This window comes from Palaemon carinicauda, chromosome 5, assembly GCF_036898095.1.
Source record: "Palaemon carinicauda isolate YSFRI2023 chromosome 5, ASM3689809v2, whole genome shotgun sequence".
NCBI classification, from domain to species: Eukaryota; Metazoa; Arthropoda; class Malacostraca; order Decapoda; family Palaemonidae; genus Palaemon; species Palaemon carinicauda.
The window spans coordinates 134598325-134613373 of NC_090729.1; the positions used below are offsets into that span (position 1 = coordinate 134598325).

The window sequence follows — 15049 nt, forward strand, 5'->3', positions numbered from 1 at the left end:
GTGTGATGCTTCTTCCTCTCAAAATGAAGTTCTAAATAGTTCCCTGCCTCGACCTGTTATTCAGAGTATACCTACCCTGTCTACAAAAACTGTTCTACCTGCCTTTGCTCCACGTGCTGAATACATAAAGCTCCTATTTAGAGAGAATCCTGGGGTTAATGTGAAGCTTCGCTGGCTATCGGAGGTTACCAAGATGTTCAGCCTCGATCGGGAATTGGCTGAAGTTAAAATGTCTGCGGTCACTTCTCGATTTGTATACATTTCGAGGCATCGCCTGGATATCATAAATAGGGTCAAGGGTGGTGAGGTTCTGTCACTTGTGTTAGATGTTCAGGATGCTGTAGACAGACCCCGTAAGTTCCCTACATATCTCATCACTCGATATCCTGTGGATGTAGACCCTTCATTAGCTAAGGAACTGACGGGAGTACACACTGTACGTCATTTCCTACAGGATGGTAAGTGCATCAATCATATTGTTATTACTTGGAGCCACCCAGATCCACCCCTGCCTTTTGTTAACTTCTCTTTCCTCCCTTGTTTACTGTCATGTGAAGTACGCAGAATGCCAGATGAAAAGCCGTGGTGCTTCAAATGCTGGGGTATCGGTCACATCTCACGATACTGTACTGCCCCTGAAAAGTGTGCATTTTGTGCTGCTGAGCATGACAGTGGGACTTGCCCTCATCGCCCCCCTGTACCACCAACAGTGGTTGACACTGCCTCAGCATCAACATCACGCTCATTACCTCTACCTACACCAGACACCTCGCATTGGAAATGCCCGAGATGTAATGAGCCCTTAGTCAATGTGTGGCATGGCTGTACCAGACGATCACGCACTGCATCAAACCAGCATATTGCAAAACAGCTTCCAATGCCATCAATCAAACCTACCGTTGCTGCCTCCTCACAAGTGTCTACACTTCGTAATGCTGTAGATGTCCTCAAGTCTCGGTGTGACTCCCTTACATCAAGTTTTGAAGCCATTGAATCTCGTTTAGAGAGCATGCACACTCACATGGACAGTCTCGTAGCTTCTTTTGACCATCTAACTTCTAAATTTGCTACTAATGATACCATACTACAATTTCTCGCTGAAGCTCAGCAGGTTGTTATCACATCAGTTACTACACTCACTGAGAAACTTGACTCACTTGTTACACGTCCTGAGAGTGTTACTAATCCCCATACAGGACCTTTGCCACGTGATACACCACCAATGCATACCCGTGTCACCACTGCCTCTTCATCTCTTCACCGTTCTTCCAAGGGACATGTTCGATAACCAAGTGACGCTTAATATTATTTCGTGGAATGCCTGTGGTATTACAAACTGGGCAAAACTTTCTGCACTTAAAGGAATTGTATATAGTCACCACCCAGACGTTATTCTAATTCAGGAAGCTTTTGTTGGTAATGCTCAGCCAAGGGAAGAAGCTCCCACGTTCACTGGATATGTGTCCTACGTCCATTTAGTAAGACATGGCCTCATCACTTATATACGTACTTCAATCCAGCATAGACTTCTCCCAAACTCTGAGGATGAAGATACAACATTTCAATTATTTGAGATTACTGTTGGCGGAGGCACCATACGACTGTGCAATGTATTTGCAGCACCAGGTAGGATAAATACAGCCAAGCTTCCAGCCCCAACTCTCCGTGGTATGGTTTACACGGGAGATTTTTTAATGCCCGTCATCCAGATTTGGGAGATCTTGCTGGCACTGTGAACCGCAACGGGAACTTACTTCTAGGATACATTCGTCGAAATCAACTGACTCGCTGGAACACGGGTGGATCTACGCATGCACGAAGTGGTACTTTGGATCACATCTTGACCTGTGAACTCGTACCTTCCCTAGTCAAGTGTGTAATGGTTCCTACGCTCTTCTCTGATCACATTGGTCTCAGCATCCATTATTCCTTTCCCGCTACACCTACTCCAATGCACAATCGTACTTGCATCACAATTCCGCCTAAGTACCAGTCTACGTACATTTCATACATGACTAACCTTCTCCCTACATTTGACCTCCACTGTCCTGAGAAACTTTACTCGTTACTTGTTAGTACCACACATGCTTTCCACACACGATACATCAGAAAGCCACATATCAGACATCGTGTTGGTGCCATGACACTGGATACTCGAATTTCTCAGGTAGAAAAGAAGGCAATGGATGATGGCCTTGCCTTTATGAGACAACCAAGTCCTGAGACTCTGCAACAGTATCAACTATCAAGAGATGATCTAGTTGCTCTACAACAATGTGTGCAAACAGATTCCTGGCACAAATTAACAGACAGCATCAACCATCAAACAAGCATCGGTTCCATGTGGCACCTCATCAACAGGATTGTGAAGAAGAAACCCCCAAGTGTCCTCCACCACAGTCCTGCTCAGTATGCACAGGACCTTATTATTGAGTGGTCAGCACAGTCACAAATCATCAACCTTCCAGTTCATATACAAGACTCTCTCTCCTCACAAGAAAACCATCGTGCCTTAAGTCTCAGTTCCGCCTTACTGAGCAGTGATGAAGAGGACGATGTACCCACAAGGAAGAGCTACGACAAGCCTTAGCAAGGACTAAGAAGTCAGCTCCCGGTGATGATGGTATCACCTATGCAGTCCTTTGCACACTCATAAAACTACCTGGTAACCCTCTCCTCCAGCTCTACAATCTCTGCCTGTGCCTGGGATATGTGCCCCTAGCTTGGACTCATAGTACAATTGTACCCGTTCCCAAGCCCGGCACTGACAAATTTCGTCCTATCTCTCTCACCTCCTGTTTCTGCAAAGTATTTGAACGTATTCTCCTGTCACGCCTTATGTTCCGGCAGCATGATAAGCTTTCATCTAGAATATACGGCTTCCTACCCCAACAAGGAACACATCATTGTCTCATGGAGCTCTACACTCGTCTCTCCCCAACTAGTGTTGTAGCCTTCATTGATTTGAAAAGTGCATTTGACATTGCAAATAGAGACATTATTTTAGACCAGCTTATTGATTTTGGAATCAAGGGAAACCTTTTGAGGTGGATACGTGGATATCTTCGAAATAGTCTCTCGTGTGCTGTTTAAGGGAGCATTGAGCACTGCAAAGGAACTTGAACTTGGTACTCCACAAGGGGGAGTACTTAGTCCATTTTTATTTAATATTCTCCTTCATTGCCTTCTCTCCTTTCTTCCTAATACTGATAACACAACCATCACTTGCTGCGCGGACGATATTTGCATTCACTCAACATCTCCGGATCACTTGCAACGCTTCCTTTCTTCCTTCTATGAATCAGCATCCTCCTGTGGCCTTATCATCTCCCCTGGAAAAAGCAGAATCTTCTCCCCAAGGCCAGCAAGGAATCTACCAGAATTTACAGTGGGGAACAATGTTGTACCTTTTATGCACACAATATATCTATTTGGGAGCGCCAGTGCAAATTGCACCATCCATTCCAGCAAGACAGAGAGTACATCCCATTGTTCAAGATCTGCTGGCCCGGTTACAGCGACGCCTGACTCCTCTTAAGTTGCTTACAAATCATTCTGCAGGAGTATCTATCCCAGTTGCCAGAACCATATATATTGCTTTCATCCGCTCAGTGATAGATTATCTTTCCCCTGCACTATGTCAACTCTCCAGATCAACTCTACAGCCGCTTGAAAAATTTCAGAACCAAGCAATGAGATTCATTCTAGGTTGTCCAGCATCCACTAGAATTGTAAACATGCAACACGAACTCCGTCTCCCTCCACTCGTTGAGAGAATATACCCCAGTGTCACCCACTTCAGTATCAAATGCCTGTATTACCTTCACCTGTCTCCTCACTATTCAAACATCATCAGAACTTCTCTCGATCTAGATGCACCTCTTCCACAACTACGCCAGGGGGGATGTACACTAGTTAGTACTGTCTGTTCAAGCATTCGGAGGCTTAACATCAACATCGTGGCAGAGAACGTGGATCATGGCCTTGCACCCTGGCAGACTCCTGTGCCGGCAATCTCTTACACTCCAGTCTCTAAGACTGACTTGCCTCAAATTCAACAAAAACGTGCATTGGAGACCATTGACAGACTATCCTCGTCCCTCAATGTAGCCCATCACCTCTACACAGATGGCTCCCTACAGCTGAATGGCAGTGCTGGATGTGCTGTTTTCTCCCCCACTTTGGAACCCCCGCCAGAGGGCTGGACAGGCCGTCGCCTCCCAAAGTCATCAAGCTCCACGTATTGTGAACTACATGGACTTCTAGATGTAATTATTTCAATCACACGGACCAGAAACAACGGCTTGATCATCTGCGACTCGCAACCAGCACTCCAAGCCCTTTCATCACATAAGCCAGCATACCAGCCCCTGGTTACACAAATACATAGGCAACTAGACATGGCCAACATGAGCTCACTGGTAGTGCACTTCCTATGGATTCCCTCTCACGTGGGTCTTCTAGCTAACAACACTGTTGACCATCTCGCAAAGGCTGCCTGTCAACTGGATCCTCCAGATGCTGATGCTCCCACTCCATCTCTCCTGTGCTGCAGAAAAATGGTGCGCCATTCTGCTCGCTCACCTACCTCCACTATCCTGAGAAACTTTACTCGTTACTTGTTAGTACCACACATGCTTTCCACACACGATACATCAGAAAGCCACATATCAGACATCGTGTTGGTGCCATGACACTGGATGCTCGAATTTCTCAGGCAGAAAAGAAGGCAATGGATGATGGCCTTGCCTTTATGAGACAACCAAGTCCTGAGACTCTGCACCAGTATCAACTATCAAGAGATGATTTAGTTGCTCTACAACAATGTGTGTAAACAGATTCCTGGCACATATTAACAGACAGCATCAACCATCAAACAAGCATCGGTTCCATGTGGCACCTCATCAACAGGATTGTGAAGAAGAAACCCCCAAGTGTCCTCCACCACAGTCCTGCTCAGTATGCACAGGACCTTATTATTGAGTGGTCAGCACAGTCACAAATCATCAACCTTCCAGTTCATATACAAGACTCTCTCTCCTCACAAGAAAACCAACGTGCCTTAAGTCTCAGTTCCGCCTTACTGAGCAGTGATGAAGAGGACGATGTACCCACAAGGAAGAGCTACGACGAGCCTTAGCAAGGACTAAGAAGTCAGCTCCCGGTGATGATGGTATCACCTATGCAGTCCTTTGCACACTCATAAAACTACCTGGTAACCCTCTCCTCCGGCTCTACAATCTCTGCCTGTGCCTGGGATATGTGCCCCTAGCTTGGACTCATAGTACAATTGTACCCGTTCCCAAGCCCGGCACTGACAAATTTCGTCCTATCTCCCTCACCTCCTGTTTCTGCAAAGTATTTGAACGTATTCTCCTGTCACGCCTTATGTTCCGGCAGCATGATAAGCTTTCATCTAGAATATACAGCTTCCTACCCCAACAAGGAACACATCATTGTCTCATGGAGCTCTACACTCGTCTCTCCCCAACTAGTGTTGTAGCCTTCATTGATTTGAAAAGTGCATTTGACATTGCAAATAGAGACATTATTTTAGACCAGCTTATTGATTTTGGAATCAAGGGAAACCTTTTGAGGTGGATACGTGGATATCTTCGAAATAGAGTCTCTCGTGTGCTGTTTAAGGGAGCATTGAGCACTGCAAAGGAACTTGAACTTGGTACTCCACAAGGGGGAGTACTTAGTCCATTTTTATTTAATATTCTCCTTCATCGCCTTCTCTCCTTTCTTCCTAATACTGATAACACAACCATCACTTGTTGCGCGGACGATATTTGCATTCACTCAACATCTCCGGATCACTTGCAACGCTTCCTTTCTTCCTTTTATGAATCAGCATCCTCCTGTGACCTTATCATCTCCCTTGGAAAAAGCAGAATCTTCTCCCCAAGGCCAGCAAGGAATCTACCAGAATTTACAGTGGGGAACAATGTTGTACCTTTATGCACACAATATATCTATTTGGGAGTGCCAGTGCAAATTGCACCATCCATTCCAGCAAGACAGAGAGTACATTCCATTGTTCAAGATCTTCTGGCCCGGTTACAGCAACGCCTGACTCCTCTCAAATGGCTTAAAAATTATTCTGCAGGAGTATCTATCCCAGTTGCCAGAACCATATATATTGCTTTCATCCGCTCAGTGATAGATTATCTTTCCCCTGCACTATGTCAACTCTCCAGATCAACTCTACAGCCGCTTGAAAAATTCCAGAACCAAGCAATGAGATTCATTCTAGGTTGTCCAGCATCCACTAGAATTGTAAACATGCAACAAGAACTCCGTCTCCCTCCACTCGTTGAGAGAATATACCCCAATGTCACCCACTTCAGTATCAAATGCCTGTATTACCTTCACCTGTCTCCTCACTATTCAAACATCATCAGAACTTCTCTCGATCTAGATGCACCTCGTCCACAATTACGCCAGGGGGGATGTACACTAGTTAGTACTGTCTGTTCAAGCATTCGGAGGCTTAACATCAACATCGTGGCAGAGAACGTGGATCATGGCCTTGCACCATGGCACACTCCTGTGCCGGCAATCTCTTACACTCCAGTCTCTAAGACTGACTTGCCTCAACTTCAACAAAAACGTGCATTGGAGACCATTGACAGACTATCCTCGTCCCTCAATGTAGCCCATCACCTCTACACAGACGGCTCCCTACAGCTGGATGGCAGTGCTGGATGTGCTGTTTTCTCCCCCACTTTGGAACCCCCGCCAGAGGGCTGGACAGGCCGTCGCCTCCCAAAGTTATCAAGCTCCACGTATTGTGAACTACATGGAATTCTAGATGCAATTATTTCAATCACACGGACCAGAAACAACGGCTTGATCATCTGCGACTTCCAACCAGCACTCCAAGCCCTTTCATCACATAAGCCAGCATACCAGCCCCTGGTTACACAAATACATAGGCAACTAGACATGGCCAACATGAGCTCACTGGTAGTGCACTTCCTATGGATTCCCTCTCACGTGGGTCTTCTAGCTAACAACAATATTGACCATCTCGCAAAGGCTACCTGTCAACTGGATCCTCCAGATGCTGATGCTCCTACTCCATCTCTCCTGTGCTGCAGAAAAATGGTGTGCCATTCTGCTCTCTCACCTACCCATCATTGTAGTAATGACGAGAGAGCCACCAGTGTATCAATACAGCATTATGATCACTTCTTTCCTCACCAACACAAGTATCGCCGCAGTGGACTCATGGTTCGTCAAAATAACGTGATTTGTGCGCGTCTTCGGCTCGGTTGGCGACCAGTTTGACAGGTGGCTGAGCAAGATGGAGTTCCTCACTTCTCCTCCTGTAGGCTATGTGACTTACCCAACGCCAACACCTTGGAACACAATTGCCTGGAATGTCCACTTGTTAGTGACATATTACCCCAAAGACTCACAGTAGTTGATACATGTAAAAAACTATTGACAGATAATAATTTGCTCGATGAGATCCTCGATGAGATCCTCATGCGCCATCCTCACTTTGGTGGATACTGAATATCAACTGTTTTGTAATATTAACTAAAGATAGCTACAACCTACCTACGAAATCAAACTAAATTTAATTTGTATTCCATATGAATTCATTTGTATAACCTTTGATATATAGAAATGAACAACAATATTTTAAATATGTACAAAATGTGTCTATACTTTATTTTGTATTCCTTTGTATAACCTTCATTATGTACTGTAGATGTAAACAATATTGTTTTGATATGAACTTAAATGTCTGTGTATACTTTATTATTTCTGATTTTTTGGCATAACTTAATTACAATGCAGATGTAAACAATATTACTGTGTTACCATGTACTCAAATGTCTGACGCCAATGGGCGCAATAAATTGATTAAAACAAAAATAAAACATTCTCTCTCTCTCTCTCTCTCTCTCTCTCTCTCTCTCTCTCTCTCTCTCTCTCTCTCTCTCTCTCTCTCTCTCTCTCTCTCTCACAGACTCCTATACCAAAATCCATGTTTTTTTTCCAAGATCCTTTTCACTAAACTTCTTTATAAAATGCTAGGTACGTTTTATGAATGCATAGAATTTTCAAATTTTAGCATAAAATGAGCACACAAATATTCGTTGGATGGTGATAAATATACAAATAGACAAAATTATTGACTCCTTTTACTCGAATGAGAAAAATAAAGAACTTACTTGATTACAATAACATTCAAGTTTTTTGACCTGACAGAAACTGTTTGTTATCTGTAAATTCATATCCAGAATCTTGTCATGCGATTTAGGTTATTCATGAAATTAAATCCTTTATGGAACGATTATAGACTACATCTTACTTTAATGCTACCAGTGTGTGGGAAGTTTGCTTTCGTTATGTAACCTTATAAATAATTTTGCATTCTTGACAATACACATGGAAACGACTCAGGGAACCTTCGTCTCTCGTGATGAATTGGGACGGCCTCAGTCTTGGGGGAATGCTTATGACTAGTGTGAATCATAAGATTAAATCTTTGGGAGATGTTTGACAGCTGGGGCGAGTGGCGTAGCCCTGTAGACCGGCGACTCGGTGGCTTGGACCAGTGGATGGCTTGAGGTGGGGACCACTGTTACGGAACTGTCTATGTTGAGTGGGCGTCCGCACTAAGCTCGGCATCAATATGGCCGCCCTTGGGGAGCCAGGGGCGTCCAGGTTGCCTAAGGAGGTGTGAACCGGGCCAGGGGGGAAACCCAACAGCCAAAAGCACCCATGTCGACCAGTAGTGGGATCGCGCCCGTGAGTAGTCAGCCCGTACCAGCCTCACCAACACAGGTGGACCTTGTTCTTTTACATTATTACCTGCTTCACTTTTAACAAATGATAATATTCAAACAAACAAACACATGTCTTTCTTTATCAGGACTATATGTATGTAATGTTAGCAATGATCAACGACCAAACGTTTATTCATTACATCTTCAAAGTTGAAAATATACACATCGTCCAATTGTCTTGCCAATACAGTGCGTAAACAAAGAAATATATTTTACGAGGGAATTGCTACATACTAATATTGATAAATCCAAACAACAATCTTAGACTGATTTTATCCAGATTCACATGCTTTAAAAATAAACTTCTCTATTCTTCAAGAACTATTACCTATCACCACAATAATTGTATATTCTTTAATAAATAACTTCATATAATTACTGAAAGTGTGAACAATTGCAAGCCTATATAAATACTCCGAAGTCCACTTAATTTTAAATTACAAAAAAAAAGAAAAAAAAATCAAGAAATACCATCAATACAAACTTTTCATAATTGACTTACAAATTACGAAATTTTATTGCTATTCAAGTTAAGAATCTCTCTCTCTCTCTCTCTCTCTCTCTCTCTCTCTCTCTCTCTCTCTCTCTCTCTCTCTCTCTCTCTCTCTCTCAACAGATATAAAAATAATTCTATTATTTAAATGTATCCAAAATAAACATATAAACTTAATAAAAAAAAAATGATGAATAACTGAATGAAGCATCAATTTTGTGCACTCACTGTCCAGGGAAAATGATATTGATTTCTCAAATCTAAATTGACTTCAATGAGTAACTACAGGAAGTTTTCGTTTGTTGTTTTGTTTTCCTGAATATAAAAAGGGAAACGAGTCAGTGAAGCTTCGTCTCTTGTAATAAATCTGGACAGAATTAGTCTTGGATGAATAGTTATGATAAGATTTAATTTTTAGGAGTCGTTTGATAGCCGGGGTGAGTGGCGTCGCCCTGTAGACCGGCGACTCGGTGGCTTGGACCAGTGGATGGCTTGAGGTGGGGATCACTGTTACGGAACTGTCTATGTTGAGTGGGCGTCCGCACTAAGCTCGGCATCAATATGGCCGCCCTTGGGGAGCCAGGGGCGTCCAGGTTGCCTAAGGAGGTGTGAACCGGGCCAGGGGGGAAACCCAACAGCCAAAAGCACCCATGTCGACCAGTAGTGGGATCGCGCCCGTGAGTAGGCAGCCCGTACTAGCCTCGCCAACACAGCTGAACCTGGTCTTTTAACATTAAGCAAAATCTTCGTACACATATCTGACCACCATTAATAAATATGGTGTCCTTAGCTTATGCTTCTTTTTTTCCCCCATTTTTATGGCTTCTCCTATTTAAGGGTCACCACAGCGAATTATGTCTCCATTTATTTCTCTCTACTGAATCTTCCTCTGTCATGTTAACTTCACTCATATCTTCAATTATAGAATCCATAAATCTCCTCTTTGGCCACCCTCTCCTCCTCCTACCTGGTGACTCCATGCTTAGCATCCTCCTCCCGACAACATACTCTCTCTCTTCTCTTCATGTGTCCGAACCACCTTAGTCTTGCTTCCCTTGTTTACCTTCAAAAAGGATTAGCATGTGAGAACCTCAATATTTTTCATTCCTCAACTGCCATCTCTGCTTCTTATTTCTTGGTTAAAGGTACGGTCTCCAAACCATATAGCATAGCTGATCTTACCACCACCTTATAGGCCTTCACTTTCAGACTTTCTGATATACTTTTGTTGTTTACCACACCTGATAGCCTATTGCTCTCTGCATCGCACCCACCATCACTTTGTATAGCTGCTTAGTTAATACTTATTGATTTCTTTTCCTATAACAACAAACAGCACATGAATATGAGTGAAGTAATCCTAATATGAAAGCAAGGTCAAACATACTCCAAATGAAAACATATTTAATAATACATTAATGATGTTTATGACACGTGCAAAGATAATACAGAACATTTATTTCATACCCAAAATTAGGAAAGTTATTGTACACGATATAAGAGTAGATAGGTTGCAAAGTCCTACAAAAAAAGTAAAAAAAAAAAAGTTCAAAAATACCACAGCATGATGACATAACTGATAACAAAGTATTATCCCAACTGATTGCAGTGTAGAATGGGTAATTGAAACTTAACATTTTCATTATGACTTTTGTTTGTGGTTACAATAAAGAAGAAGAAGAAAAAAGTTTAATTGCAGTTTCGAGTATGAGGAAAGAAGCATTGCACTTATCCATTAATTAATAGTGTCCGCAAACTTATTTTGCGGAGTGAGCAATTAGGAACCAGGAACAATATTCTTTACGAAAATCGTAATCTTTAATTTCAACACTTTCTACCATGAAGCAAGTTGCGACATTTATTGCCTCTTTATCAATGTTGACAACCTAATTTTAACCTCTTCTTTCAGTCATATGTTTTACATCAGCTTTCTGTTGGGATATCGCAACATATTCCTTCTGATATCCAGTTTTCTTAATTTCATTAATTTTTGCCATGACAATAAATGTTCGAGTTATCTTCCACTTTGCATTAGTCACAAACTCACTTATGCATTTCCTCCTGGAATTTGCTTATATTTCGAGCATTTTAACAGTGATTTCATGACTAGGATTGTCTTATCCATTCCATTTATCCAATATTAGGCTGAGTACCTTTCACTCATCAAGTTTGCTTCCCTTGGGGAACCATGGGGCGGTAAGGCAGCCTATGGCAGCATAAACCTAGCCAGAGGCAAACCCAGTTGCCAAAAGACCCCTGTCTATTCCAGGTTCCAGGTTCCACGTTGTTCTCTCCACAACACTATGGTTGTGGCCACGCTTATAGGTGCGTAGGTGCAAAGCGCTGTAATCTGCAGAATGTTCATTGTCACTAGTTACCTCCTACACAGACAGTACATCTTACTACTTATTTTTATTTCTAACCTCCATAGCCTGCCTAATATATCAGTCAACTTCATTATTTGGCGAAAGTAATTTCTTGAAGTAAATGCTGCTGCGTCTGAATTGTCTTAATTCTCTCCAGCTAATCAAATACTCTGTTGAGCCATCTGCCTCTCTGCACATCTCAAAAAAAAAAAAGGCCTATCATTCTTATTCTTTTTTATGATATTCTTTTAAGTCTATGATATAATATTCATTTTGATGTAATTCTTCTTAAAACATTTTTTATCCTTGTTTCCTTTCCTCACTGGGCTATTTTCCCTGATGGGGCCCCTGGCCTTATAGCATCCTGCTTTTCCAACTAGGGTTGTAGCTCAGCAAATAATAATAATAATAATAATAATAATAATAATAATAATAATGATAATAATAATAATATAATAGAGCCTTGTTTTCATAACTATGACAGCTTCCTTAGTGGTAAGTTCACTTATGTAATCTCTTCTGCTATTACCATTTAGCCTATAAACTTCAACTTGGCCATTTTCTATTTGGTCTTCCACTATCTCGTTAAGTAATCGTTTATTATCTGAAGTAATGAAGTTATGATACAGCATCACCTTTTTCTAAGCAATTCTATTCACAACTGGCCATATTCCTGTTTCTGCTATTATCTCCCAATAAGGTGCAGTTGCAGCTTTTCCAAACATTCATTTCACAATCTTGCACTATAGGCCTATACACCGACCGATAGCAGCTTCGTGCACGCGAGTAGCTATCCCGTATCAGAATCGCCATCACAGGTGGATTTCATTCTTTTAACAATTAGTAACCTATTTTTCTTGGGAACAATTTAGTTCCAAATGTTTTTTTTTTTTTTCCTTTTGAAGGACGCATTAAGGGGGTACAGTCCCCAATTGGAATTAATTTGTTGCATATTTAGTTTTTAAGAAAAATCACTGTTGACTAAGGTAAACACAATTCTATCATTGTGTTTTAAAAACTATTTTTTACTTATGGAAGCCTTTGGGACATTAATGAAGATATAAGCTGACATATATACTTTTTTATTTTGATCCCCCAAAAGAAAGAGGAAAACAGAAACTTGGACCATAGTTATTTGTGGGTAGAGTGGCCATAAATGTGTTTTGCGAAGTGAACAGTTAGAAACCCTGGAATAGAGATAGATTGTTATGGAAATAAGTGCCAGAAAAGAATAGTGAAATGCTAAGGGATTTGATGCTTTATATATATATATATATATATATATATATATATATATATATATATATATATATATATCCACACACAAATCTTTCCGAATAACGGAAATCTGCCATTTGCTTGGAGTTTTGATTAGTTTTTGAGGAATTAATTCTTTTTCATATTGAATATGATATTAATAAGTTTGTGTTCTTATAAGATAACTGAACGAAATATATTTGATAAAGTTTGAGGTGGTAATAAATAAGTTTGGTCGTAGGTCATTGTCCTTGTAATTTGAAAGTACAAACACACATATGGTATTGAGAAAAAACTGATTTTAAATGAACCAGGATATTAATTTTTGTTTAATGTTAAAAGAACCAGGTTCACCTGTGTTGATGAGGCTGGTACGGGCTGACTACTCACGGGCGCGATCCCACTACTGGTCGACATGGGTGCTTTTGGCTGTTGGGTTTCCCCCCTGGCCCGGTTCACACCTCCTTAGGCAACCTGGACGCCCCTGGCTCCCCAAGGGCAGCCATATTGATGCCGAGCTTAGTGCGGACGCCCACTCAACATAGACAGTTCCGTAACAGTGATCCCCACCTCAAGCCATCCACTGGCCCAAGCCACCGAGTCGCCGGTCTACAGGGCGACGCCACTCGCCCCAGCTGTCAGCATTCTTCCAAAGATTCAATCTCATCATTTAAACTTGTCATAATCACTATTCCAAGACTGAGTCCGTCCAGATTCATAACAGCAGATAAGGCTTCTCTGACTCGTTTCCATTTGTAACTTCAGTAATAGGCCTTTAGTTGCATAATGAAAGGTAACTTTCTGCAGATTATTATTATTATTATTACTATTATTATTACTAGCATTAGCTCAGCTACAACCCTAGGTGGAAAAGCAAGATACCATAAGCCCAAGGGCTCAAACAGGGAAAAATAGCCCAGTGAGGAAAGGAAATATGGAAATGAATAAATGATTTCAGCAATCAATATAATTTTCCCTGTAGATCTTTATTAATCACCTATTTTGTTAATGTCAGACTCTTTTATTATTTTTTTTTTAAAGCTTTTCCTCTTGTATTGAATGCAACTTATATATATATATATATATATATATAAATATATATATATATATATATATATATATATATATATATATATATATATATATATATATATATATATATGTTGCTGTCTCACAGGATGTAGATACAGGAGAGGGGGTTCCCAGCCCTTCGTCCCGTCCCTTTTAGTCGCCTCTTACGATATGCAGGGATAACGTTGGCGCTATTCTAATTTTCATATGCCCCCGCGGCCACAGGGGGCTAGGAGGATAGATGTGAGAGAGGCAAGAGAGCGTGCTAGAAATAGGAATGAATGGCGAGCGATTGTGACGCAGTTCCGGTAGGCCCTGCTGCTTCCTCCGATGCCTTAGATGACCGCGGAGGTAGCAGCAGTAGGGGATTCAGTATTATGAAGCTTCATCTGTGGTGGATAATGTGGGAGGGTGAGCTGTGGCACCCTTGCAGTACCATCTGAACTCGGTTGAGTCCCTTGTTTGGCTGGAGGAACGTAGAGAGTAGAGGTCCCCTTTTTATTTTGTTTCATTGTTGATGTCGGCTACCCCCCAAAATTGGGGGAAATGCCTTGGTATATGTATGTATGTATATATATATATATATATATATATATATATATATATATATATATATATATATATATATATATATATATACTCTTTCTCTGAAAGCTTTTTTTTCAATTCCCATTGCCACAAATCCACAAACTCTCAATACTGAATTTCGCTAATTCCACTTTCTTTTATCACATACGTCTACCGAAATTCTCGTGTCTTTTCATCGTCGCAGGTTTAATACATTCTTTTTGCCTCAATCCATATTCTTTTTTGTAGATCTATCTTTAAACCATTCACAAGATTTGCAGTAGTTATTCTACCCAGTAGAGCAAAACTATCTGAGTTAAAGATCCTATTTACATAGGGAACAAGAAAAATTGGCTCTCTTTTTATTTATTTATTTTTTTTTTTGCTTGGCATAATTCCGACAGCTCCAGCTTGCAAGATCAAAGCATTATGTATTATTACACATACTCTGTCAATAGACAAACAATATCAAGCCAAATTTTTTT

General features: G+C 41.2%; 2 protein-coding genes and 1 pseudogene across 2 annotated transcripts; all 3 read left to right on the forward strand.

Annotated features, from left to right (window-relative positions):
- Positions 1–565: 565 nt before the first annotated feature.
- Positions 566–1288, forward strand: LOC137640579 (uncharacterized). The gene has a single exon (XM_068373092.1). The coding sequence runs from the start codon at positions 566–568 to the stop codon at positions 1286–1288; it is 723 nt and encodes a 240-aa protein (XP_068229193.1).
- Positions 1289–3202: 1914 nt separating this feature from the next.
- Positions 3203–4307, forward strand: LOC137641149 (uncharacterized; annotated as a pseudogene).
- A 383-nt stretch (positions 4308–4690) lies between these two features.
- Positions 4691–11281, forward strand: LOC137641150 (uncharacterized). Its single transcript, XM_068373592.1, has 3 exons — positions 4691–4826; positions 5693–6888; positions 11213–11281. Exons 1-3 carry the CDS (start codon positions 4691–4693, stop codon positions 11279–11281), a joined length of 1401 nt encoding a protein of 466 aa, XP_068229693.1.
- Positions 11282–15049: the final 3768 nt, after the last annotated feature.